Raw genomic sequence first — 27,828 nt, forward strand, 5'->3', positions numbered from 1 at the left:
TGAAGGATGAAAATAAGTTTTGAAGGGTGAAAATTGGGTTTTGAAGGGTGAAAATTTGAGTTTTGAACGGTGAAAATTGAGTTTTGAAGGGTGAAAATGGATTTTGAACGGTGAAAACTGACCCGATGAAGCCTTGTTGAAGTTGTACCTTTGGTCTTTCGTAGGATTGAGGATGTTAAGCCTGGCAGGAAACAACCTGACAGTGGTCAGGGCAGACTGGTTTCCAGCCTTAGGTAAACAAAGGCTGCTCGGTATGTTGGACTTGGCTGACAACCAAATCATGTTTATCGAACCAGGGGCACTTAGAGAACTCCCCCTCCTGGGGTCCCTTGTTCTCTCCAACAATCGGATCACAAGTCTGCACCTAGACCAGCTGAGAATTAAAGATTGGACCCTCGACATCTGGGGGTCTGTTTCTATAGAACTACAGGGTAATCCCTTACGCTGTACATGCGCACTGCGCTGGTTTCTCAAGTCACGTGGAGTGTTGGGTACTAGATCTGACCTCGCGATACAAACATGCCACCACCCGCAACATCTGCGAGGCACCGGCTTGAGTAACCTGGCAATGCCTGTGATAGCATCATTCCAGTGTCCGGCTCCAAAAGTGACAATCAGCACATCAAATGACGACCGGACCTTCCATTGTGAAATATGTTGGGAAGAAAGGCCTACCAAAGTTATGTGGGTGCTCCCAAATAACACAAAACTTGAAGTCACGAACATACCATTTGGCATGGAATCAACCACCATGAGTGGGCAAGTAAACAGCACGTCGTCGTTTTACATGAACCCAGAGGGATACAATTGCTGCGGCTCTAACTCTCTCAGTGCCAATGCCAGTACTTGTAACTTTGTCGGAAAGACAGTATCCTCCGTGACTGTTAATGAAAATTTTGTTGAAAAATGGCGCGGCGAAGTCATTTCCTGTACATCATTTATTTCAGAAAGGAGAGGTAGAAAAATAGTTACACATCGACATAATATATCCTTGAATGTGATCAAGACTAGGCTCTATTCTTCCATAAACACGACTGATAACGAAAACTTGACAACACTCTCTACACCACCACCTATGTCAACATTTAATGCCACTAAAGGAGATCAAATAGTTTTTCTACTGAATTCAAAACAGAATAAGAGTATTAACATCAACTTGTGGGACCTTCTTATTACGGCCTTTTTAACATCGTCTTTTGCTGCATTGGTTTGTTTTCTTGTCATTCATCATCAAGTGCAAAGAAATGTAAGAGGGTTGAACCAAAGGGAACATTTGAATCTGCAAAATCAAAGAGACACAGTTGCGAATGAAGTAGTCGATAACCAACCTCCTCAAAGCCATCATTACGAAACGATACGAGACGAACATAATGTAGATGATGTCATTACGCCATACGGACAAGCAACCCTGGCGGGGGCCTACGGAATGACAACAACAAGTACAGACGGTAAACGGGAGGTTCCCAACTTTAACCTGCACAATGTATGCACACATGGAAGCAAAGGAAACCGTTACAGTTCGGGGGACAGAAAAGAAAACAGAAAACCAGTTTCGAGCCCTGAGACAGACATTGTTTCCGACGGTATTCTGTATAAGCTACATGAAATGAACATGCAAAGTATTCATGATCAACCGATTGGTCCAAAACGATCCCGATCATTCAGCACAGGAGATGTCAACTTCTCGGTCTCAGTTCTGAATAGTGATGTTGATGAGAAGAAAGAATGTGACGTTGATGAGCGAAAAACATGGCTGTAAAGGTTCTAGTGATAATAGAAATAGTATTTTTACCTGATAATGTAAATATAGCCAAAATAGTGATATTTCTTTTTCTTCTAGACTGTGCCTGTGTTAATACCTTGCATGTACTTTAGATGCAGTTACTAAAGTAGTATTGTATATAAACGTGTAGTTTCGTCATGGCACATAATAAAGTATTCATATGGTGGAAAAGTTATTGTCTGCCCTGGATATATTTTCAAACAGTGCGCACCAGTTTCTTGACAGCATCGAAAGCCACGTGATTACATGTATTTAATATGCAACTCTGCATGCGATTTGATTGTCTGGCTTTGACGTGTTTTATATCCTTGTAAAGAAATGAGAATGAGAAAGATGCAGACAAGTGCTGCTAGACAAGAAATGACTGGGGCAAAATGATGTTTATCATTATAAAGTCTCACGAGGTAAACGCTAGAGCTACGTAATTGCGAACAAAACGTTTAAACGTGTGTTCTTCACACGTGTGCCGCGCCCATGTTTAGCGGGGGGGGGGCACAACCCGCCGTACGTGCATCTGCGTGCTGTCTGCGTGCAAAAACGTGGGCAAACGTAAGGGATCCGTGCGTGGTGAGTACCACCTCCGTACGGAATCCTACGGATTTGGCATCACTCAGATACACCGTAGCACTTTAAGTGCATGTTAAACTTTCACCCCCCGTACGAGCCAGTACGGGCGACGCGCGTTCCCCGTACGTATCGGTACGTACCGTATGTAAGCAGCACGTGTAGGTACGGCCTGCATACGGTAAAGTGGCAATCGCTCAGGGATCGTACGTTGTAAGCACGTACAACCAAGCTTGCGCAACGAACGATGCACGCAACCGCTCACGGCCAGGCGTGTTGTGCAGGCAACTGATTTTGTGTCACCAGCAGGACTGGAGTCTTATTTGTCTCCGATTTTTCCTCTGAAATCCTCAAAAACGCAGGAAATGCCATTTCAGAAAGGTGAATTTTCAAACATTTCTATGGGAACATGCCCCCGCACCCCCCTACACACAGACTTTGCTGTTAGCCCAATATCCATAAAAGCATGGTTTGGAATTTCCCTTAAGCGTGGTTTGGAATTTCCCTTCCCTCCCATTACCAGTAAACAGAATAACACACTCTCTGTGTTTACGACTTGTTTGGGTTTTCAAACTCGCCAAAACGGTCGTATCTCCATCCTTACCAATTATGGAGCCGTGTTCTCTCAAATTTCTAAACTGTAAAATGTAAATCATGTGTATTTGGAACGCAAATGTGTTTGGTAAGCAGAGACTAGCTGGAAACACGTAATAATGTGAACAATTAACTATGCGGTTTCTTTGGCTTCAAACAAGACATCACCATCATTTATTTCAAATGATCAATCAACTTTTTCTCCCAATTTACGTTTCAAGGCTTCCTGAAAGTATACAATCAGGGCCATCAAATATCAATCTGTATAGCCGGTATAACCGCCCTTCAGCGTAACACACCAGCTTTGCAGACAAGCGGCGGGGCGGCAAGCTGGCTATATTACACCGAACGACCTGTTACACCCAATCTTTGCACATTTAATTGCAGGAGTTGTTTAACGCTTTTAAGTGATGATGCCCCAACTGTACTTGGTGGCAACATGTTCCACTCTACGAAGTTCTTGGAAAATACGAGTCTAACTAGGTGGACAAGCAATTACGGAAAGTGACTTCTGTAGCACCATAAATGGTCCATGTAGCAGGGTCTTTATGGTTAAGTGTCCCACACTCGCTAAGGACCCACATATACATTGTATAGCATTAAAGACAAGTACCATGAACCGTTTGTTTGAACAAATGACACTGTAAATCTCCGAAATATTAAACATTAAGTTGCAGACGTGTCCTATCCCTTATCATTGTATAATCAAAGTATATGTATATTGATATCAGAAAGGATGGTTGACAATGTGACCTATAAATCATGATTCTTCATAATCGTAAAAATTGCCCATGTAACAGAAACTTTAATGTTATCGATACAATATTTATGGGTTCACCACACCACGAAGTGGTGGTGAACCCATATTGCTTTTTCTGATGTTTCTTCTCCTTCTCCTGCCATTTTTTAAATGGATTCAGCTTCTTCATTTTAGGGCCCAAGGTCCTGAAATTTGGTATGGAGGTACAGTGGGCAAATACCCCTAGGAGTTTTTTAAATTATTGTGATACAGGCTTTTAGAATGGTTTTATTTGAGTTTTTTGGCTGTGTTATAGCAAATGTATTACTGTGTTAGTGTGCCTTGTTTACCACGTTTGGGCATGAGTCATCACAATGGAATGCAGGGCATCAACCAATAGGCATGCAGCTTTCCTCTATACTTCTTGCTGATTGGCTGTTGGGATTTAACTTGATTAACACCTGCACAGAAGCATTTCCATACTGACAGTATGTCTGTATTCAAGTGTTTTGGTAGGTATTTCAAGCTTTCCTGCTCCAGCAGTTAGGAATGGCGGGCAGTGGTACGTGTTTTTTTTTATTTCGAAAAATCAACAGTTTGCATTATGCAATTAAAAATCCTAACCAATAAAGTAGGGAATAGCTATCCAACTGTTGTTTTAGTTGTATTTTACTTCATATTATAGTTATATCAATGTAAATCATTGTTTTCCCTTGTGTTTCTCATTCTTTCCCTGCCAAGTCGTAAAATGTGGTGAACCCATCGCTGTATTTGCTCCAAAGCAAATATTGGCCTTTCTAGTCCTTATGGAGTTTATATTCACACTTAAAAAGCGTGACCTTTTTTTCTTAAGGATGTAGACTTTCTTCTTGATCGGTTAAAGACTTGTGGTGTGGTTGTAGATGAATATACTGATGTAATATTGATGGAAAGCAGTGAGACCTGTCTCTGCTGTAAAAAATTCTGCTTACGTTGGTTTCTACGGAGATGTGAACACAGCCGAGGGATTGGCATATATCCCTGCAGCAGTGAATGTGGTTAAATTGTCTGGTTCAGACATACTTGCACATTTGCTTCACCGGCTAACCCAGCGGTCCAGAAGCTTAGAATACGAGTGAGAGTGAGGGAATAAGAGAGTGAGTGAGCGCCGAGTGAGTGAGTGAGTGAGTGAGTGCGTTCGTGAGTGAGTGAGTGAGTGAGTGAGTGAAAGAGATAGAGTGAGTGAGTGAGTGAGTGAGTGAGTGAGTGAGAGCGTGAGAGTGCGTGCGTATGTGCGTGAGTGAAAGAGATATTGAGTGAGTGAGTGAGTGAGTGAGTGAGAGCGTGAGAGTGAGTGAGTGAGTGAGTGAATAAGTGAGTGCGTGCGTGAGTGAATAAGTGAGTGCGTGCGTGCGTGTGAGTGAGCGAGTGAGTGAGTGCGTGCGTGAATGAGCGAGCGAGTGAGTGCGTGCGTGAGTGAGTGAGTATGGGACAGTAAGAGTGAATTTATAGGTGAGTGAGGGAATGAGCGAATGTACATTTTAGATGCGCAAGAACACAAGAAGTGGTGCTGCCTGTGAGGAAGTACAGAAAGAACACATGGAGCTTGAATATACGCAAAATTTACACTTGTATGATTGTAACAGAATTGTGATGACTACATGTACTCTTTGCATGCTCTTCTGTAGCCATAGCGTTTATTTTCCTATGTCCAACATATCTTATAGTAGTTATACGTAGACTATCGTCTCTGGAACTTATCTAACCACTCCCCTCGCTGTTATGTCATTCCGAACACATATCTATACAGGGAACCTACGCTTTATGAATAAATCATTTCTCATATCGCTATATAAAAGAATACAGCAGCAGCGCTTTTTGTAAGCACCTGAGCTCCCACTTGGTATATCTACCACTCAGTACGAAGCGGTACAAAATGGCACAACATGTCTTTACAATTGATATACTTTACGCCTTGATAATTGCGATACCGTGTATATCATCTGATACATCGTGCTCTAATTGTCACGTTATATACGCTGGTGAATGTTATCCGCCCGTATCTACTGATAATGTTTGTGTGATCTGTGATACCACGGTGGAGATTCACGGCAGAGATGTTGTTCCCAACTGCACGCTTGTTCAGAAGGCGTCCACCTTGTGGCTCCGAAATTACCGCCTGGGTCGCCTGTCTTCAACCGACATCAGCCACCTCAAACATCTACAAAGTCTCTACATAGAACCAGGTGAGCTGCATTCTGTTTTACAAAATAGATGAAACTTTTCACTTAATCACAATACTAATATAATATAAATTTGATTAATGGCAATATAGATAATCATTTCACAAATTAGTTTTTTTCATAATTGGGGGGATCATACTCATAGTGTGTATTTTCTTATATCCAACCTTTTTTGATAGACGTGCTTCTCTGGTAATCATTTAAATATGATGTTCATTGTTACCATGATAGTTGTTACTAATGGTAATGTACATTGACCATGATGATTAAATAACTAAACAGATTTGCATTGCTGTCGTACCGAAGCGATTCATATTGATTAGCCGCAAAAGTGCAGAATATGTAACAGAGAGAACTCATATTGGAATAAATATTCATACAAAATATGATGAAGATGTCCATATGATGATCCTGCATGAATGGCATTTACTGTAAGGCTAATTTGTAATTTGTGAAGATCTTCAAATCTAACACGTAAGATTTTGGGTCAGGTCAATATTGTGATGATATGGAAATTAAAGTGTTTTAACCATTCTTATTGTTCATTATGAAATTGTTTTCAGGAAACCTCATACTTCTTGACAACGCCACATTTAAAGGGTTTGAGTACAAGCTGTTCAACCTCTCCCTTAGCCAGAACAACCTTCCTTATCTAGGAAAGATGTGGCTGGTTGACGTTCGTGGCTTTCTCAACTTAGCTCATAACGACATAGCCTACATAGAAGATCAGGCCTTCTGTACTGGTGACTCCTGCTTGGACACTCTAGGTTTACTCCTATCTTGGAACAAGCTGGGTAAAATCAAGTCAGGATACTTCAAACAACTCTGTTTCCTGATGATCTTGGACCTACGCTTCAATAGAATACATACCATCGACAAAGGTAACAAACGATTTCACCACTGTAATGTCTGGTTGTTTTAGGTCTATTGTGACAGTTGTCAACATTAGAATACCATGTTTTCGTGACAAGCTTTGACACATCTTAAATGTTGGACACACGATTTACGTAATAGTATAGAATTATTTGTGTTTTAGATCTGACTTAGATGGTTATTGTCTACATTTTTGGCATTCTTATAAATGGGCCATTTGTTTCATATACACATGCTGACGTCTTTCCAGAAGAACCATGACCTTGTTTATGAACAAAAGCTATTTAAATTGATCACAAGTTCCATACTTGGCAATCTGGCAGTCAGGTTTGTACTAATTACAAGCTTGCAATCTACGTAGTTAACACTTATAAACATTTTGTAAGCCCCAATCATTTGTTCTCACATTTAGATATTTCCATTATTCTGCTCAATGATGAAATATACTACATCTACATTTTTTTTATTATTTCAGGCAGTTTCGATCGGCTGTATCGTCTTAGAGTACTGCGTCTTTCTGGAAACAACCTTACAGCAGTGAGAAGGCACTGGTTTCCTGCTGCAGAGGAAAGAAGACTACTCGGTACCTTAGACCTGGCTAGAAATCGTATTCGGTACATAGAACCAGGGGCATTTATACAGCTAGATCTCTTAGAGACTCTCGATCTTTCGGACAATCAAATCACAAGTATACAGGAACTCGACTTCCAACTTAGTGACTTCGGCGTTAGCTTGTGGGAGGTCTCCAGGCTTGCTGTTGGTGGAAACTTTTTCCGCTGCACATGCTCTCTCCGTTGGTTATTTGAATCTGGTAAATTCTTAGATTCTTTGGCTTTTCATTCGTTAGGGTTTATGCCATTGGCTTGTTTCTATCCAGAAGGTCTCAAGGGCAGGGCGTTAAGTGACCTACCAAGAGACATGATTGTGTCCTTGCAGTGCCCAACTCCAAAAATCACAATAACTGAGAAAGATGAAGGTCGAACCTTTACGTGTGAGATATACTGGGAAGAGAGACCTCCAGACATAAATTGGACGTTTCCTAATAACCTGACCCTTCTGATCACAAACGTGTCATTTGAAATGAAGACGCGTGTCAGCCTTGGAGACGCCCACACCTCGACGTCCTTCTCACTGAATATTCACGGTTTCAGGTGCCGCAAACCGCAAACATCTGTTGGCAACCATTCCGCACAGTCGGGCGGTGACTGTAACTTTCGAGGAAAGACCATTTCTACGTTGAAAGTCAGCGAAATCCTCGCGCAACAATGGTACAATAAAACGGTTTCATGTACAGCGCTGTTTGGGTTAGGCGGTGTGAACATTACAGCCCATTATACCATTTCTGAACTAAAGAGTTGGGCGTCTTTTAGCACTGTTCATACCAACAGCGTCGCTACGTTCTCTGCTTTAACAACCTCGGTAACAGAAAATGACAACAGCAGCCAGCAAATAGTTTTCATACTAAATTCAAACCAGGACGTTACTCCTTCTATTAATCTAGGGGATCTGTTCATCACCTTCTTTTTCACACTATCAGTCCTCGCATTATCCTGTTTTGTAGTTCAGGCACTACTGGCCATACTGGCCGGTAAGCAAGAGAGGAACACGAGAAATCAGGGAAACATTGACCCGTTCTTTCACCATACGTATGAGACAGTGGAGGATCAGCCTCACCTGTATGAAACCATACCGGACAGGCAGAAGGATGATGATGACGTCACACCGTATGGTCACGCCGCCATGGCAGGTGCCTACGGTTTAGGCTCAGCCAAAACCACAACAACTAGCTATGGTAAAAAGAAGGAAAGTGTGTAAACAAATTCTTAAGCACTAGAAAATGCACATAGACGAAAAGACGAAAGTGGTTTATAACCCCGTCATTAAGGTAATTCGGTAACAAAAGAAAATACTTGTAATAACATTAAGTTCTGTAACCTTTATCAGTACAAAAAATTACATTTAACCTTTGCCTTCTGTATTTCGCATATCACATCGACTGTAATCTTTAATTCTAGTACCAATGGTGACGTTTTCTTTCTTTCTTTGTTATGCTTTGTCGTTTTGATTACATGTATATATAATAAGTTTTGTTTGATTTTGTGGAAAAAAAGCTCTTGTAGACGTTCATGACTTTTGGTGATAGAAATGTACTCGGATAAAGTGCTCAAATTAAGTTTACGTATTAGAACAACTCGGATACATTTTGTTTTTCTTGGATAGAACAATGAATAATTGCTCCTGCAATCATTGTTGAATTTATGTATCTAGGCCAGGTTGCGAAATATTTTGTAAAAGATCTGTACATAAACAGATAAATGAATAGATAGATGTAACTAGAATTCCGAGAGTTCATACCTCCATGAAATATGATCTTGATATGTAAATGTAAATTTCTTCTTTAATTGTTCAAATGACCTCTGCATTAACATGATATATGAATCGTGATGTATGTTAACTTTTGATTAACTTACAGATGTCCCAAGTATGACATTCTCATCATTCACCATTACGAAATCATAGAATTTTCACATTAATTATGCAAATTAGGTCATCATTTGCATAATTAGTATCTGTTGAAGTTCCGCCTGCCATAGGTTACATAGTATAATGTAAAACACTGTAATTATAGAATTTCCTCATTAATTATGCAAATAAAGTCCTCATTTGCATAATTTACATTTAATTATGTACATCTCTCTCTCAGCTACCTACACACCAAAAATAATGAAAGTATGTTGTTCCTGTCTGGACTTATTGGCTTTTAAACATTTCGCCAGAAAGTGCCCTGCAGTTCCAGAACAAGCCGCTAGGGGGCCCAAACTCATATGACTTCTTTCCAAGCACGAGAGCTACCTTCCATCAAAATTTCATGACCCTAGCATGTCCAGATCGCGAGATAATGTAAAACACTGTAATTATAGAATTTCCTCATTAATTATGCAAATACAGTCCTCATTTGCATAATTTAGTTGGGACCCTAGCATGTCCAGATCGCGAGATATCAAAACCGGAAGTTGCGCTGCAGTACCAAGGGAAGCCACTAGGGGGACCAAAATCTCATCATTTCCAGTTTTCGTCACACCCTACCAACACACCAAGTATGAAACCCATCCATTAGGCGTTCTTGAGTTATCTTGTTGACCAACAGACAGACGGACGGACGGACGGACGGACAGATAAACGCAACTGAAAATATAACCTTCATGACACATTTCATGGAGGTAATAACAAACAAAAAACAAGTGTCTGCCACGCAGGTCACATGCCGATACACGTTACTGCTGCATCTATCTATGTAGTAGTATTTAGGCCAGGTAACTTTTCCTCTAAAAGGGACATATACTGAAACTTATTAATATGCAAATGTCCAGATTAATAAAAACGTGGATGTTTATGAGTATGTCATGATGAATCTACAGGTCAGGTGAAAAAATCCATGTATACTATTAAAAATTTAAACTTTGTACTATCACGGATGGGATTATCGTAAACAAGAATTTGCGTCCTCTTATATTTTGAGAGGTTTTCAAAACAAAGAGATCGACGTGTCACTGCTATGAAGCAGGAAGCAGAAAGGAACAACATGTGGGTGTATCAATCCATATGAAACCGCAATTTCCTGACCTAGTTGCATCCATTCATTCATATCCATGCATATTCAATCCGGGAGAGCAGCATTAAACGACACATAGAGTTGACAAACCCCCACGATATGGCATCGTTTGTTTGCTTAATAAGCTTCTTGCCTTTTTGGCTGCACTGAGAACGTGTTATGTGACACAGGCACCTGCACAAACTGCCAAGCTGTTTACGCTAACGTATAACTGTCGTCCGGACAGTAGTCATCTAATGCCGTTAGGAGCGCCATGTGCGACAAATAAATGAATACTAGATAGACGTAATAACAAAAAAAATTAGTGTTTACCACGAGGGTCACATGCCGATACACGTTATGTTTGCATCTATCTATGTAGTAGTATTTAGGCCAGGTAACTTTTCCTCTAAAAGGACCAGATTAATAGAAATATGGACGTCACAAAGTGTTTTTGAGTATGTCCTGATAAATCTATAGGTCAGGTGAAAAACTTCATTTATACTACTAGTATTATTAAAAATTTGAGGGAAACTTTGTGAATTATCGTAAACGAACGAGAATTGGCGTCTACATGATATATATTTTGACAGGTTTGCAATACAAAGAGGTGTCTCATTGTTATGAAACAGGAAGGCCGGATCAATATGTGGGTGTATTAATCCATATTGAACCGCAAGGGAGCCGGAGATTTTGGTTAAAACAGAATCGTCTGACTTAGTTGCATCCATTAATTCATGGATAACCATGCATATTCAATCCGCGAGAGCAACATTAGTAAGAAACATATTTCTTGCAACACAGAGTTGACAAACCCACAAGGTATGGCGCTGCTCGTCCTGCTTAAGCTTCTCGCCTTTTTGTCTGCAATGAGAAACGTTTCTTGTGACACAGGCACCTGCCCAAACTGCCAAGCTGTTTACACTAAATGTCGCCCTGACAGTAGTCAGCCAGCGTTGTTAGGAGCGCCATGTGCCATTTGTGATGCCGTGGTAAACTCGGAGCACAGGGAAGCCATACCTTCATGCGAGCCTGTCCAAACCACCCGGTCGCTGTGGCTTCGCAACTATAGTCTTGACCACCTGTCTTCGACAGACGTGAGCCACCTCAAACATTTACGGTTTCTCTACATAGAACCAGGTAAGGAATTGATTTATTAAACTGTATAAACAAATATACAGCCATGTTTGCCCAACTAGCCGGAGACTATTATAAAGGGCTAGTCCTCATATGCAATGTAACAACCTCGCTACTTAATAATGTTACTTCTTGTCTGTTTAAGGATATTTTTTCCAGTTCAATTTTCGTGAAGGATATTGTGATATTGGAAAAAATAAATATCATTGATAGTCTTGCGATACGCGAAATCTTTATGTGGTTGCAAAGTAACTTGGATGGAACCAGGGGTAACAAATTCTGTATGTCTAGGCCATCCAAAATTTAGATACGAGTAACATTTCAAAATTGCAATAAAAGCTGAATCAGTGGAAACAAACCTTTTATAATTGCCTTAACATGCACTTTTATTTTTACATATTTCCGTTTTAGGAGACATTCAACATATCGACAACAACACATTTGACGGCTTCCCTCGCTTGTACAACCTGTCACTGAGCCATAACAAACTTACGTATCTAGGGGAGCAGTGGCTTCCTGAAGTATCCGGCCATTTGAATCTAGCTCATAACGAGATAGCATTCATAGAAGACGGGGCGTTTGGTACCTATCATCACTGCATCGAGACCAAAGCTTTAAACCTACCGTGGAACCGTCTAGACGTCATTAAGCCAGGCTACTTCAGACATCTTTGTAACGTAATGCTCTTGGATCTACGCTACAACAGAATACAGGCCATCGACGAAGGTACTGTACGTCCAAATTTTGCTCGTGTAATGCTTTTAGATATATGGCTAGTACAATATTTTTGTGTTTTTCTCTTTCTTAAAGGGTTAGGTTAGATTTACACTAAGATCTTTTAACTTCTTAAAAACTTGCAATAACTTGCAATGTTACTCTTCCTACAAACTAGGTGTGTCTATCTCTATTTGCTATATCATATCATCAACATTAACCTCAATCAATGATGTATTTATAGGCTTATTGTTGAGTTAACATTGGGGTAAGCATTCTGATTCGAAGGTAGTAACCTCAAGGCTTGTAAATATGGATACATGGCGGGCATTCAAGTATGCCAAGGCCATTTGAATGTACATCTCATATTTCTGTCAATATGTGAATATTCAATAGGTGTCCAATTTGTGTACCTTTCCAGGCAGTTTTAATGACCTGCACCGCCTGCGAGTACTACATCTTTCTGGTAACAAACTTAAGGTGGTAAGAAGATCTTGGTTTCCTGCCTTAGAGAGACAAAGACTGCTCGGTTCTTTAGACCTGGCCAAAAATCAAATTCAGTTCATCGAATCAGAGGCCTTTATTCATGTTCAGCTCTTAGAGACCCTTGATCTTTCGGATAATCAGATCACAAGTCTGCAAGAAAATCATTTACAAATTGGTGACTGGGGCTTAAATATTTGGAATAACATCGAACTTAAACTGGAAGGAAATTACCTCCGCTGCACATGCTCTCTTCGTTGGTTCATTAAATTATATCAAAATTTAGATAAAGAGTTTTCTGATTCTGAGCTACTAACGTGTAGCTATCCGAAGTACCTACGAGGAGTACATTTGAGTGGATTTTCGAATGCCTTGATAGCATCATTACAGTGTCCAACACCAAAAGGTATTGTAAGAACAATAGGTGACAGGCGGACCTTTCGGTGTGAAATATATTGGGAAGAGGGGCCTCCTCAAATCCAGTGGACTCTGCCAAATAATACAAGCCTTCTCATCACGAGTGTATCATTTCAAGAAGAGAGAATCGTGTACTTTGGGGATTTAAACTTCACAACATCTTTCTACCTGAACCCAGAAGGCTTTACGTGCTGCAACTTTACTGCATTAAATGATTCCCGGCTGAAGAACAATACCTTTAACTTCGTGGGAAAGACAGTATCATCCCTGACGGTCAGTCCAATCGTACTGCAAACATGGAACGGTGAGCTAGTTTCCTGCTCATCACTGTTTGGTAACATCACAGCTCATTTCAACGTGACTGTTTTTTCTCCTTCCTTGAACACTGGTCCTAACGTCATTTCCACCATATCCTCTACCACTAACTCACAGAAAGAAACTCAACGTACAAACAACAACTCGATAATCCACATACTAGACGCAGAGGTAAACACAAATGTTACAATTAATTATTGGGATCTGGTCATAGCAACACTTCTATCATCGTCAGTAGTTGCCTTGTCTTGTTTCCTCATTGCGGCCCTGAGAAAAGGAAAATTCAAGCTGTGGAGAGTGAACCCGGACAGCTGTGACGTACAGGATCAGCAGAACCCTGACCCTTTCTCCCAACACACGTACGAGACGGTGCGAGACGAAGACCAGTACGAAGTCGTACCGGACAGTCAGGTTGAAGCGGATGATGCCATTACACCATACGGACAATCTGCCATTGCAGGTGCCTACAGAATGGATACGCCCATGGCCGCAACGGCTAGAACGTCCCATGTAACTAAGCATAGAAGAGTAGATACGCCTTGTGTCATGCGAAAGAGATCACAAGGGCGTGTGCCAAGGGATGATAAAGGTGCCGACGTCGCTGAGTCAAGCTACAACTTAGAAGCTTCTAGACGTGCCAACGTGGGTGTAGGGACTCGTGGGGTACAAGATCAAGAGGGTACAAGCAAGGCATACAGTAACGCTGAAATACATGATGTCCAGGTCAACAACGGTCGCAGTGATAGAGACTTGACAAACGCAAATGACTCATATCAGACTTCTATCACTGCAGAGGATGACGTAGACCTTTTCAGAGAGAGTGCGCGAACAACATGGCTTTAGAAGAATATTTTGAAGACAATGAAAATAATTGATTAGTCCATGAAAGGAAAATAGAACTCTGTAGAATGAAGGAAAGCGATACGACACCTTTCATGGTGCACAGCCATTCTGGAATGGCATTCAATGTACTTCTAATTAGATTACAGGCTTTATAACAAGAGAAAAAAATATTTCACAATGATGTTCCACAATAGATTGTATGCTTTACTGATAAGATGAAGGCAGTTGTCAGCAAAATTACATTATATATTTTGTTGCCTGTATATCATTGTTTTCTTGTTATTTGGTTCTTATTGCTCTTGAACGTAAAATGATAAAAAGTCAACAATACCTAACTTTGTGATCCTGTAAGATATAGACTTCTTGTTAGTTCCTCTCTTTCCTTCATATTCTAGGTATAGTTAGGATCCTCTACACTGTATTTTATTATCATACATCATCACAATCCTAGGAAAACATAGCCGTCTTGTTAGTTAACGTTCCTCTCTCTCCTTGATATTCTAGGCAAATTAGGGATCGTCTACACTTTATTTCATTTTAATATTATACATTATCACAGTCTAAGTACGTCACACAACCTCAAACTTATGTCAACACAGAACCATGCCACTACAACACGACCTACTTTCTGGGGGGGGGGGGTAAGGACGTAATTCAAAAACACAGGAACTGGTTTCATGCTCACTTTATCACGTTTTCGTCTCATGTCACTTATGTAAACACAGAACCATGCCACTAAACACGACCTACTTTCGAGGGGGGGGGCGGGGTAAAGCGTAATTCAAAAACAAAGAAACTGGTTCCATGCTCACGTTTTCATCTCAGCGCCTGCATGATTTCAGCGCAAACCAGTTTCTAGACAAGGTCTAGCCCTCTGGTAGTGTGAAATTGCCAGGGTCTAGCCCTCTGGTAGTTTATGAGTATATCAGGATGAATCTATAGGTCAGGTACAAAAATACACACTATTAAAATATTGAGGGAACTTTGTACGATCACGGATGGAATTATCGTTAACGAGAATTTGCGTCCACATATATTTTGACAGGTTTGAATACAGTGAGGCGTGTCATTGTTATGAAACAGGAATTAAAGGCTGTATCCACATGCATCAACACGTGGCTGAATCAAACCGAAAGGGAGATCCAGTTAAACAGAATCGTCTGACCTAGTTGCATCTATTTATAATATGCATATTCAATACGGGAGAGCAACACTAAAGGACTTATCTTGCAATAGAGTTGACAAACCCACACGGTATGGCGCTGTTCGTCTTGCTTAAGCTTCTCGCCTTTTTGTCTGCAATGACAAACGTGTCTTGTGACACAGGCACTTGCCCAAACTGCCAAGCTGTTTACGCTAATTGTTGTCCGGACAGTAGTCAGCCAGCGTTGTTAGGAGCGCCTTGTGCCATTTGTGATGCTGCGCTGAATTCGGAGTACACGGACGCCATACCGTCCTGTAAGCTTGTTCAAACCACCCGGTCGCTGTGGCTTCGCAACTATAGTCTTGACCACCTGTCTTCGACAGACGTGAGCCACCTCAAACATTTACGGTTTCTCCACATAGAACCAGGTAAGGAATGCTATTCGTATCACCAGTGAGGCAATGTAACAACTTCACTACTTAATAATCTTTTCAGGATAATTAGTTTTTTCAGTTCAAAATCTTATGTCCCACATTTCGTGAAGGATATTGCAATTGTCATATTGAAAAAAATATATAAAAAAAATATCGTTTCGTAGTCCGTTTTATAATGAACAAAAGTCTTAATTTGAACGTAAACTAACTAATGTCACTAAAACGAGATTTGTATTTTGTAAAAGAAACGCCTGAGCCGTCCAAGATTTAGATTTGATTAGCATTTCAAATTTTCAATAAGAGCTGGATAAGTAGAAGCAAACCTTTTTATCATTGTCGTAACATACCATTCATTACGTTTTAGGAGACATTCAACATCTTGACAACAACACATTTGACGGCTTCACCAACTTGTACAACCTGTCACTGAGCCATAACAAACTTACGTATCTAGGGAAGCAGTGGCTTCCTGAAGTATCCGGCCATTTGAATCTAGCTCATAATGAAATAGCGTTCATAGAAGACGGAGCGTTTGGTGCCTATGATCACTGCATCGAGACCAAAGCTCTAAACCTACCGTGGAACCGTCTAGACGTCATTAGGCCAGGCTACTTCAGACATCTTTGTAACGTAATGCTCCTGGATCTACGCCGCAACAGAATACAAACCATCGATAAAGGTACGCCCAAAGTTTTTTAGTGTTCTGCTTTAGACATTTGCCTGCCTAATATGATCTGTTTGTGCTTGTCGACCGTCCGTCTACTTCCTAAATGGTTAGGTTAGGTTCACGCTAAGACCTTTTAACTTCTTAAAATCGTGCATACTAACAATGTGTGTCTCTGCGATATAAATGAAACTCTATTGATGACCCATTTACAAACTTATTGTTGATATTGGGGTAAGCATTCTAATCCGAAGGTAGCAGTCACGGTGCTCATTTAAGTATGACATGGCAATTAGAATTTATATCTCTTTCAATATATGAATATTCAATATTTACATTTACAGGCAGTTTTAATGACCTGCACCGCCTGCGAGTACTACATCTTTCTGGTAACAAACTTAAGGTGGTAAGAAGATCTTGGTTTCCTGCCTTAGAGAGAGAAAGACTACTCGGTTCTTTAGACCTGGCAAAAAATCAAATTCAGTTCATCGAATCAGAGGCCTTTATTCATCTTCAGCTCTTAGAGACCCTTGATCTTTCGGATAATCAGATCACAAGTCTGCAAGAAAATCATTTACAAATTGGTGAATGGGACTGGAATATTTGGGATAACATCGAACTTAAATTGGAAGGAAACTACTTGCGCTGCACATGCTCTCTTCGTTGGTTCATTAAATTATATCAAAATTTAAATAATGAGTTTTATGATTCTGAGCTACTAAAGTGTAGCTACCCGAAGGGCCTACGAGGAGTACATTTGAGTGGATTTTCGAATGCCGTGATAGCATCATTACAGTGTCCAACACCAAAAGGTATCATAAGAACAATAGGTGACAGGCGGACTTTTCGGTGCGAAATGTACTGGGAAGAACGACCTCCTAAAATCCAATGGATGCTGCCGAATGATACAAGCCTTCTCATCACGAATGTATCATTTGAGCAAGAAAGAAGTGTGTACCTTGGTGACTTAAACTTTACCACATCTTTCTACATGAACCCAGAAGGCTTTACATGCTGCAACTCTACACCATTTAATCATTCCAAACTACAGAACAATACCTATAACTTCGTGGGAAAGACAATATCTTCTCTGACGGTCAGTCCAATCGTACTGCAAGCATGGAACGATGAGCTTGTTTCCTGCTCATCGCTGTTCGGCTCAGGTGAAACAAACATCACAGCTCATTTCAACGTGACTGTTTTTCCTCCCTCGTTAAATGCTGGTCCTACCATATCCTCTACTACACACTCAAAGACAGAAACTCGACGTACAAACAACAATCAGTTAATCCACATACTAGACTCAGAGGTAAACGGAAATGTTGCAATTAACTATTGGGATCTGGTCATAACCACCCTTCTAACATCATCAGTAGTTGCCTTGTCTTGTTTTCTCATTCTTGCCCTACGAAAAGGAAAATTCAAGCTGTGGAGAGTTAACCCGGATAACCGTGACGTACAGGATCAGCAGAACCCTGACCCTTTCTCCCAACACACGTACGAGACGGTACGAGACGAAGACCAGTACGAAGTCATACCGGACAGTCAGGTTGAAGCGGATGATGTCATCACACCATACGGACAATCTACCATTGCAGGTGCCTACAGAATGGATACGCCCATGGCAGCAACAGCTAATACTTCCCATGTACCTAAGCATAGAAGAGTCGATGCGTCTTATGTCAAACGAAAGAGATCACAAGGGCAAGTGCCAAGGGATGATAAAGCTGCCGACGTCGCTGAGTCAAGCTACAAGTTAGAAGCTTCTAGACGTGGCAATGTGGGTGTAGGGACTCGTGGGGTACAAGAGGGTACATGTAAGGCTCACAGTAAAGCTGCCCAGGTCAACAACGGTCGCGGTGATAGAGACTTAACAAAAGCAAATGACTTAAAGCAAACATATGATACTGCAACAGATAATGCCGGCCATTTTAGAGAGAGTGAGCGAACAACATGGCTTTAGAAAACACAGCTTTCTCGTTAGCTCCTCTTTTGCCTATATTCGGGATCGCCTATACTTTATTTTATGATTCATATCATTATTTATCATTATTATACATCATCACAATCCAACTATGGCACACAATTCAACACAGAACCATGCCACTGAAAAAACAACCTACTTCAGGAGGTAAAGCTTCATTCAAAAACACAGGAACTGGTTCCATGTTCACTTTATCACGTTTTCATCTCAGCGCCTGCATGATTTCAGCGCAAACCAGTTTCTGACACGAGGTAACCCATGTACGGGCGTCATGTCACGCCTTTCAGAGACAAGGTCTAGCCTTAAGCTTCATGTGAAAAATGCCAGGGTCTAGCCCTCTGGTACGTCGGTGAAGGTTAGACATCCAGGTAATAAGATACGCCAAACAACAGTTACTCAAGCAACTGGATATGACTTTTTTGATCGTAGCCCTCTGGCAGGGCCTAGCCCTCTAGTTGTTGCGGAAATTGCCGCGTCTAGCCCTCCGGTAGTTTTGGAAATTGACAGGGTCTAGCCCTCTGGTAGTTGTGGAAGTTGACAGGGTCTAGCCCTCTGGTAGTTGTGACAAATGCCAGGGTTTGGCCCTAGCCCTCTGGTAGTTGGGGGAATAGCCAAGGTTTCGAAATTGCCAGAGTCTAGCCCTCTAGTGTTTTTAGAAATTGCCAGGGTCTAGCCCTCTGGTAGTTTTGGATTTTGACAGGGTCTATCCCTCTGGTAGTTGCGGAAAATTACAGGGTCTAGCCCCATAAGCCTTCTGGCAGTGGCAGAGAAATGCACATGTTGCAGGCTACAGATGATTGTATTAATTTATGCAAACACTGACGTCTGAAACCTTAGTTCTCAACTAGTACAGGAAAGAAAATGCAATTTAAAAGTTCAATCCCTTTCAGGTACCCTTTCCCATATTCTCCTTACGTACGCAATTACTGCTTAACAATACTGTATTGACACCGTGCAGCACTTTGTCTGGGGTATTCTTAACAATCCAAGAGCGTTGTATTTGCATCCGTATGTATAACAGATTTTCTAATATACACATGTACACACTTCTAATTTTACATCAATGTACCGTGACAGAATTTTATGGACCGTGTCGCGTAAAACAAATTAGACCAGGTGGCACATAATAGGCAGATTCCATCCTGAAAATTAAACATTGTGGAGATGCACCGTGTAACGTTATGTATATATTTCACATAATCGACAACCGAATGAACAGAGCTATATGTCATTATGTGTTGGGCTCTATATTTGTCCCACCGTTTGTCATACGGTAGCTATCTTCTAGACACGTGAAGACACCGTCTGTGGCACGAGTACAGTACACGCTGTTTGCATTTATGAAATTGTGTCAGTAAAATTGTCTGGCCATTTGAGAAAACCTTGGCATTCTTCCTCGGTTACATCATGGAGCTCGAATTTGAATGGTTACATAAAACAAAATAATACTCACTTGCGGACAGATATCTGTAAAAAAATACCCAACAAATGACATTTGTATTCATTAATTGTATCCTATCAAAATCCATAGAATGCCCTTTGTTTAGTTTAGCTACTTGAGTAAGTCATTATACTAGTAACTCAAGGTACACTTACTACTAATATAGTAATGAAATTTAGTGATATTTTACCTTTTTTTCAGAAAAAAAATGTACACAAAGGTAAAGCGTCTGTCTTCATCCTTACTTAATTTCACACTGTAACAAGGTATCACTTTTTACAAGATGATATTTAGACAAGCGTTCCCACGCGCGTGCGTGTACGGTAAGCTGACGTACTCTGACACGATTGGGGTCATTGAACCACCGTTGCCTATGGCAACGGCGTCACGATCCAAAATGGCGGACGTAGCTGAAAACCCGCCTGCTTTGGATGCCAATCTCGACCAAGAACAATTATATTTCAACGATTCCTGTCACATTGATACTCCGGTGACAGGAAAAACGATATTTTCCGGCTCATCCAAAGAAGATGTGGAGTATGCGAAGGTCTTCTGGAAGTCGATAACTCTACAACCACCGATGGAATCTCGGCTTGTTTCCGGGGACACACGACAGCGCCTGAAAGTTGCCAGCGCTTCGTTCCAGCGTACGTCTCAACAATTCTAAATACTATTATAATTTCTTCATGTCATTTTATATCACTGGAACATTCGAAATGGAAAAAGTACAGGTTCAATTATCAATAACGTATTACAGTTACGCAGAAAAGTATTCGTATATATCGAGCCCCCCTCCTTATGGCTAATAATCAAGGACAGTATTTATGTAACGTTACCTGTAAGAGACCTTGATTTAGTATGATCTTTTTATGTTCTTTTTTTTTCAGCCAAAAACTTTGCCCATGAGCCAGTACCAGACTCACCTCGTAAGTAATGTTTTCATTTGATAATTTATTGTCCCATGCTAACCCAAATGATACATAATATTGGCAACTTGTAAATGTAAGGTGTCATCATCAGAGAAGAACAGTCAACATGTCACTTACTCAGGCTTCGGGAGTCCGGTGTCTTCCAACACATGTGGCAGTTAGATTGGCCCAGAAAAATCGCGGGCGGTTGAGCCATTTCACCCTTCCAGTTCAGTTGACTTGGAGGTCCCCCCTCTCAATTGTCTCCCTGTTGCTGTAGTTCATTTTGGGTTCACCTTGGCCCCTTTCTATATGGACTCTGGTGTATGACTTGACTTGCCAGTCTGTTGCCAGTCTTTAAACAACATGGCAGCTCATATGTAATTTGCATATCATTGCAGTTGAAAACATGTCTGGTGTCACAGTCAGGAATGCACATGAGGTCAAAGCAGCTGAAGAGATTTACATATTATTAAGAGTTTCAGAAACTTTTTCAAATGTTGAATTTTGATTCTTGCTGATTTCAAGGCTAATACCAGCTTTTCTGTGTTTTTAGGGTTAACTCGGTTTTTAGAGGAGGCACACAGACAGGAACATGCAGAGGAAACAGAGAAACGGAGACAGCTGGTAAGTATTCACGTTCTATCTGCTACCATGTACCAAATTCGCATAGCAGAAAGCAGCAGTAAGAGGCTTAGATCTGAAATAGAATGACAGAAATGATTAGTATGCTGTCACTTTTTGTGCTTCTGAAGAGTCAAACCAACAGATTATTTGTGTGGGTATTCATATTGTAATAATTAAGCCACCTGACCTATACACACTCAAAACAACATGCAACCTGGCAACTTGCAGGTTTACCTATCTTACCATCAAGTACTTTCAGTAGTTGTATTGATACTTACACTAAACATGTACATTATTACTGTACTAGTGTAATATACCTGTACAGCATGTTTTTGTTACATGTACTATGATGTAGGCTCTGTGCATGGTCAGTACACCTCTCATGACTGCCCCCTACTGACTTATCTACAAAGTGTAGGCACATGCCAAGTACTAGTATCCCTGTAGATACTTGACATGTAACGTTACCTGTTAGTAGTGTACTGTCTTGGCCCACTGACAGATGCAGAAATACGTTGTCTATCTTAGAGATCACAAATATGTTAAGTGCACTCTTTTCACGCCATTCTTCAATATTTTCCAGAATATGAAGAAGGAACAGCAGCAGTTACTTCTTCAGAAACAGAGGGAAGAAAGAATGCAGGTAAGACAGAAGTTGATTACAGTATGAATCTTAAAGTAAGTTACATGTAACTTATGTTTTTCTGTTTTTGTGCTTCTACATTGAATGATATAAATGATATACTTATACATGTAGATACTTTTTAATATAAATTTTTGTTCCCTCACTCACAGAGAGAAGAAATATTGAGAGGTCACAAACCAAGGCAGAGAACAGAGCTCATACAACTGTGAGTACACACTTGTACGTTATTATTTCGACATGAAAAAAATACACTGAGGATCTGACCTTAGTGCAATAATTGTTCACCTATATCAGTTTCAAATGTGCACTATTAGGGCAATTGTTCCATTCTTTAGAGAGACCCCTGTACCTGGTACTATATGTGTAGAATGTAGTTTGCCATTTTTCCTGCTTGTCAAGGATGCTGGGCAAAATCTATGGTAAGACATTTTAAGTTATGCTGTAAAAATCTTTACTCGTATGAGAAAGTAGAGAAATAATACTTTTCATTGTCCACAGACCTACCAGTAGTGATGAGGAACAAGAAGAGGACCCCATGTTGGAACTGGAGAAATTTGAACAGTCAAAAGGCCTCCAGGACATTGATTCTGACTAATATGTATTGGAAACATTTTGAATTTTTAGGCATTAGAGTGATTTTTTTGCTTTGTGCTTAAAACTAGGGTAGGTCCATTTGTATGCCTGTTTATCTGTTGCTATGCAGCTTCTATTGTGAATTCATTACACTTTTTAGCTGATTAGATTGTACAAAATATTTGGTCATACAATTCTATTTATTTTGGAACAAATTAGCTACAAATGTGTTGTAGCAATTTGCATTACTAGAGTTTATTACTGTTATAATTTGATTGTAATTACATCAATAGTTCCAGTAGCATTCATGACTCCCTATCCAATGAGTGTTATTATCAACATCATAATGTTGGTTAGGTACAACCGTTAGGTTGCTACATTTGAATGATAACACTAAGGCTTGTTCAATTGTAGAGAAACAGTTTTTTTTTTATTGTCACAGCATTTTTAAAATTGATGGATACAATTCAATATAATCTTTTCTTACATTTTCTGAAATATATTATCAATTGTGGCAACCAATGTGAAAGACCATTTTGTCCCTTTTGCACTTTGAACTGACTGCAACATTAATTTGTGTCTTCAAATACTGGTCACATACATGTACAATATCATGACAGTTTAATACATTTTAACATCAATATAGAGCATCAGCTATAAGTCACAAAATTCTCACTGTCAAACCATTCAATGGTATACAAGACATTCTTAATACATGTAGTTCATTTTTAAATCTCATGTAATGAGTTATTTTTAAATATAAATCACTAATGACAGTCTACCCAATACTGTCAGATTTACAAAGCACATGGGTCAATCACTACGTCTATTAGCCAATGCCTACATTACTAAGTCACACACTGAGGCTTCAACATTCTCCAAAGGCAAATTTTTGGTCTATGAACTTTAAATTACAGAATTCAAAGATTACAGTGAACTCCTAGCAGCATCACAGATTACAGAAAATATACTGTCAAAGATATACTAGTACTCTATCAATACCACTGCATTTTTTTTCAAAATATATATATTTCATCACAAACATTGAGTTTATCACAAAGAATTGCAAACTTTAAAATGCACAGAAAGATTTGGGTAGTGAAATTTGAAAAGCATGCATCCAAATCATGTGGGTAGTGTATATAAGTATGTAGTGAAATCCTGCCATTGTCTCAGTATAAAATGTGTTTGTGGAAGTAGGTATATGAAGTATGGGCAAACTCAGAGGCCAAGACAAGGCAAGCTAACAGCACACTAGTACTATTCCTAATATGGCTCAGGTTATCAATCTTTTTATTCTTAGACCCTGTCACATATGTTTTACAATGGCAAATTGAAGATATTTTTGTGACAGTCATTTAAGAGATATACAAAATTCAGCTGTCTTGTGACAGAAATGTTATTCTGGTTGATAGTCATAGTCTCTATGAAAATCATGCAGCAAAAAATTGTAAACAAACGTGTACGGTAACTGCAGTATACTTTACTCACTCACTATCAAGTTTGACATACAGGTTTAACCTGCAACCCCCAATCCTAGAGGTGCAAGGTAAATTAACAACGACCACAACAGATTAGCCAGTTTAAGTGATATAAATGAGTCATGAGGGAAGCCTGTTACTGGAAGTCCAGCTCATGGTTTCCCATGTCATACAGATCCTTGTACTTGTCAAAGAGAACAGTCAGCTCGTGCATGTACTTCTTCTGTAGGGCCTCAACCTCCTCTTCGGTAGGGTTCTCGTTCTTCTCAACAGGGATCGGTGTGCCAACTAGAAACAAAAGGAACAGCACAGTCAGAGATGGCAGACTTCATGCCCTGTGAGCTAGCTAGTCTGCTTTGCAAACTTCCCACCCAACAGACAAGGCCCTGCGGCATTGCCAAAAGCATAGCAGCACTGAGGCTGTATAGCACTGCGTAACATTGTATATATATTGTGAATTGTTGAAACACACACAGATAGACACACAGAACAGTTCATGAAACAATGAATAGCAATGCAGTACTCTGAAGGTACTCTCCAAGCAGAGGTTTGGGTTTTGGCTTATTTTTGGGGTGTTTTTAGGCTTTTTTATCGGGCTTTGCACTGTTGTCCTTTTTCTCTTTTTTTTGGCATAAAAAAAGATACTAGTGTAAAAACCTAAAAACACCCCCAAAAATGAGCCAAAACTCAAACCTCTCTGGAGAGTACTCTGGGGGAGTATTGTACAATGTATTATACAGAATATCTTAGACTTTAAGTGTTGAATACGTACCAATGGTATGGATGGGTTTCCGGTATGGCACAATGCCAAAGGTGTACTGGAACACACCCCGCCCATGGAACAGTGGGGTGGCAAACCCTGTGAACTTCTGCAGTTTGGTCTGGAACTTTCTGAGGAATGACCCGGGTGGGTTGTTCAGCTGGGTGTACACCTCATTCTCACCGAAGGAGTACACTGGAACCAAATCAGCACTGTGGAGGAAAACATCATTCTGTTTACATTTAATTACAAAACTTAAAGTTTTGGTTTTTCCTTTAATGCCCAACAATCATGATAATGAACATTCTGGTATGCTCATTTCCACCAGAGTGAAGTGAGGAATTAGTTGTGTGAAGTGCCTTTCCAAGGTCTGTAACTTGGCACAAGGTCTGTAACTTGGCAGGATTCGAACCCGTGACCCCTTGGTTCCAAGCCAAACATTGCTCTGCCCTACCTTACACAACCCCACTTCAGAATCCCACATAGAAGCCTACACTAGTAGTCATGTAAAATTTCTATGTGACTAGATTCAGTCTGTGACCTACATAAACACAGCGACAGCAACAGATCTAAAAGAGACTGTACTAAACTCACCCATGTTTCATAGCCATCCTGATAAAGCCTTTACGTCTCTTGATAGTCAAGGTACACTTCCCAGGCATGGCATCCAGAGCTTCTTTGGCACCACCTTGTTAGGAAAGTTGTTAGTAAGTTAAAAAAAAGTTCTAACACTGTAAAGAAGATTTCTTCATTTCCAAAGTTTGTCAATGGCTGAGGATATAAAAAAAGCTAATAGTATATTTCTTAGCACTACAAAGTTTTAAAGTTTGTGTTAGCTATAGGCTGATGGAGAGCATTTCTGAACAAATGTTTGCAGTATAGTAATTTTACAGTCAAGAGGTCACTGCAAAAGCAGCAAACATTGAACCCCCACAGATATGTCAAGACTTACAGCTTACATGTAAATGTACATGTGTACCTACCAACAACAATGATAGCAGCATTGCCAGTTCCTTGTCTGGTCAGAATCCATTCCACTGACTCACGGCTCACAGCACAACATCCTACAAAGAAAAATGATGTCCAAATGTTAGATACACCATCAGTCATAAATATATACTGGTACAATAGAATGTTGCATGTCATATCCTTTGCACATATTTTAAAAACTAAGATGTATATTGAATATTCAAAATATACAGGTGTCTACTGTAAAATGCATGTATGTTGTTTAAACCTTTTTGTGTTGATGTATATGACATACCAGTTAGTCCCACCTGTGATGCAAACTGTTTGGTGGTCTTAAAAACTGTGAATTTATCTAACGTTATAAATCCTAGTTTTATAAACCAGGTCCAGTTCTTACCGCTGGTCATAACGTAATCTCTGTGCCACGGCATCCAGAAGATTCCTGTCAGGATCAGCAGGTGTGGACGGATTCCCGGGAACTTCTGGGAGAAGTTGGTCCCTTCTGTGCTGAAGTTCACGAAAGCTCCCGCACTCATCACTCCGTGCGGGTGGAAGCCGAAGACGTAGTTCTTCTCCGGGTCCAGGTCAGCGCTCTTGACCAGTTCGATGGGGAAGTATTCGGCCATGTACCTCCACACGGTCCAGTTACGGACAAACTGCCAGCGCCGCCCTCCGCGGTGGGGCGTGTCCAGGTCGTAGAAGATCCACCAGCTGATGTACAGGACGGAGAACCACCACCATCGCGTGAAGAGCAGGACAACAGCCAGGATGCAGCAGGAGTGCCCCAGCAGGAGGAAGCACAGGCACCACTGCAGTACCGCGGCAGTCTGCAGGCGGCGCTTCATAGGAATGTTCAACGGGGCAAACTCGATGCCAAACATCTTGGAATCTGCCCTTTGAACACTAGTACAGGTGCATACAAGATGAAAATTGAGATTTTCAGAAAACTTGTGTCAAAGCCCACAATTTTAAAACTACATATATAATTTAGACAACTACTTCTAGATATTGTTTTTTTTTCTGTTTAAGCAGCAAATACAAATCACACGTTACTTAAGATATACATCTAGTCACTGTCTCTGAGACATTATCCATGAATGCACAGTCACGTATTCCTCATACCGGAAACACTAACTATGGAGACACGTGGCGCGTGGTCCTTGTCACGTCAGACACACATGCAAGTTGTGATTCTATAGTATTACACAAAATTTTCGTGGAGTGAAATACAAAATGATATATCACAGATGATCTCTAATGCATATATATACATAATTGTTGAGTTGGCATGCACAACTCTATTATATTTGAGAAGAAAACAGTGAAAGCACCGGTCATACTGACCCTATTTGAATAACGATATCTAAGAAAACTCACCTTTCTGTCTTCGAGAAATCTGCTTACAAAACAGCTCTGCACTGCATGCTCTTACGATCTTTGCCCCCTTAAGGTGATTTATTTTTTCCCCTTAAGGTAATTATTCACAAAAATCATGTGTGTTATCAGAAATTCAGATCAGCATCTTCAGGTGTTTGACATGCAACTTGCATAATACACCGTCCGTAAAACATTAGCTGTTCAACCTAACTGACCCTTTATCTCACAGAATTGTGTAGGAGAAGTTAAAGTTTACTTACGCCGCAGAAGAAAAGTGCTGAGGAAGCTTGTTTCTGACCTTACTCCACAGCGACCTTAGTACGCACCAACAAAAACAACACGGCACGGATTTCACCTTTCACCTCTTCAGACGGTTTCATTCAGAACGATGGGGACATACTTGTAGGCATTACGTTGAATCGTGAATATCAAACCAGATGGTATGCCACTTTATTATGTTAAACTAAATATAATTTACGCTTATTTTCTACTTTTGATTGATTCGTAACCGACATGGTATGCGTCTTGCCATACTTGAAAAGGT

At 40.4% G+C, this 27,828-nt stretch overlaps 4 protein-coding genes and 1 pseudogene across 6 annotated transcripts; 4 read left to right on the plus strand and 1 right to left on the minus strand.

The window, feature by feature from the left end:
• The first annotated feature begins 5,595 nt into the window (after window positions 1-5,595).
• LOC109477736 lies at window positions 5,596-8,590 on the plus strand (annotated as a pseudogene).
• A 3,594-nt stretch (window positions 8,591-12,184) lies between these two features.
• Window positions 12,185-14,276, plus strand: LOC109477737. Its single transcript, XM_019779082.1, has 2 exons — window positions 12,185-12,230; window positions 13,081-14,276. The coding sequence occupies exons 1-2, from the start codon at window positions 12,185-12,187 to the stop codon at window positions 14,274-14,276; spliced, it is 1,242 nt and encodes a 413-aa protein (XP_019634641.1).
• Window positions 14,277-15,532: 1,256 nt separating this feature from the next.
• LOC109477738 lies at window positions 15,533-18,481 on the plus strand. The gene is made up of 3 exons (XM_019779083.1): window positions 15,533-15,848; window positions 16,219-16,533; window positions 16,863-18,481. The coding sequence occupies exons 1-3, from the start codon at window positions 15,533-15,535 to the stop codon at window positions 18,479-18,481; spliced, it is 2,250 nt and encodes a 749-aa protein (XP_019634642.1).
• A 1,819-nt stretch (window positions 18,482-20,300) lies between these two features.
• Window positions 20,301-23,430, plus strand: LOC109477889 (UPF0722 protein). 2 transcript variants are annotated; one of them, XM_019779350.1, is made up of 7 exons: window positions 20,301-20,590; window positions 20,831-20,869; window positions 21,408-21,478; window positions 22,062-22,121; window positions 22,274-22,329; window positions 22,623-22,721; window positions 22,884-23,430. In XM_019779350.1, exons 1-6 carry the CDS (start codon window positions 20,317-20,319, stop codon window positions 22,717-22,719), a joined length of 597 nt encoding a protein of 198 aa, XP_019634909.1. In that variant the 5' UTR covers window positions 20,301-20,316; the 3' UTR covers window positions 22,720-22,721; window positions 22,884-23,430. The 2 variants fall into 2 exon arrangements, with proteins under 2 accessions (XP_019634909.1, XP_019634908.1); XM_019779349.1 differs by having other exon boundaries at window positions 22,623-23,430.
• LOC109477888 (2-acylglycerol O-acyltransferase 2-A-like) lies at window positions 23,106-27,662 on the minus strand. 2 transcript variants are annotated; one of them, XM_019779347.1, is made up of 6 exons: window positions 27,545-27,662; window positions 26,305-26,810; window positions 25,922-26,002; window positions 25,533-25,626; window positions 24,951-25,150; window positions 23,106-24,466 (listed from the first exon to the last, which is right to left on the minus strand). In XM_019779347.1, exons 2-6 carry the CDS (start codon window positions 26,786-26,788, stop codon window positions 24,315-24,317), a joined length of 1,011 nt encoding a protein of 336 aa, XP_019634906.1. In that variant the 5' UTR covers window positions 26,789-26,810; window positions 27,545-27,662; the 3' UTR covers window positions 23,106-24,314. The 2 variants fall into 2 exon arrangements, with proteins under 2 accessions (XP_019634906.1, XP_019634905.1); XM_019779346.1 differs by having other exon boundaries at window positions 27,285-27,657.
• Window positions 27,663-27,828: the final 166 nt, after the last annotated feature.

Source organism: Branchiostoma belcheri, unplaced genomic scaffold (assembly GCF_001625305.1).
Source record: "Branchiostoma belcheri isolate BF01 breed outbred unplaced genomic scaffold, Haploidv18h27 scaffold41, whole genome shotgun sequence".
Lineage (NCBI taxonomy): Eukaryota > Metazoa > Chordata > Leptocardii > Amphioxiformes > Branchiostomatidae > Branchiostoma > Branchiostoma belcheri.

Coding starts and splice junctions, on each gene's coding strand:
- LOC109477737 (XM_019779082.1), top strand. CDS start 12,185: ATGCTCTTGGATCTACGCTACAACAGAATACAGGCCATCGACGAAG. Junction 12,231..13,080: donor AATACAGGCCATCGACGAAG/GTACTGTACGTC, acceptor ATGCCTTGATAG/CATCATTACAGTGTCCAACA.
- LOC109477738 (XM_019779083.1), top strand. CDS start 15,533: ATGGCGCTGTTCGTCTTGCTTAAGCTTCTCGCCTTTTTGTCTGCAATG. Junction 15,849..16,218: donor GTTTCTCCACATAGAACCAG/GTAAGGAATGCT, acceptor ATTACGTTTTAG/GAGACATTCAACATCTTGAC. Junction 16,534..16,862: donor AATACAAACCATCGATAAAG/GTACGCCCAAAG, acceptor TTACATTTACAG/GCAGTTTTAATGACCTGCAC.
- LOC109477889 (XM_019779349.1), top strand. CDS start 20,317: ATGGCAACGGCGTCACGATCCAAAATGGCGGACGTAGCTGAAAACCCG. Junction 21,479..22,061: donor CAGAGAAACGGAGACAGCTG/GTAAGTATTCAC, acceptor AATATTTTCCAG/AATATGAAGAAGGAACAGCA. Junction 22,122..22,273: donor AGAGGGAAGAAAGAATGCAG/GTAAGACAGAAG, acceptor CCTCACTCACAG/AGAGAAGAAATATTGAGAGG.
- LOC109477888 (XM_019779347.1), bottom strand. CDS start 26,788: ATGTTTGGCATCGAGTTTGCCCCGTTGAACATTCCTATGAAGCGCCGC. Junction 25,627..25,921: donor TGCTGCTATCATTGTTGTTG/GTAGGTACACAT, acceptor TTTCCTAACAAG/GTGGTGCCAAAGAAGCTCTG. Junction 25,151..25,532: donor AGGATGGCTATGAAACATGG/GTGAGTTTAGTA, acceptor TTTCCTCCACAG/TGCTGATTTGGTTCCAGTGT.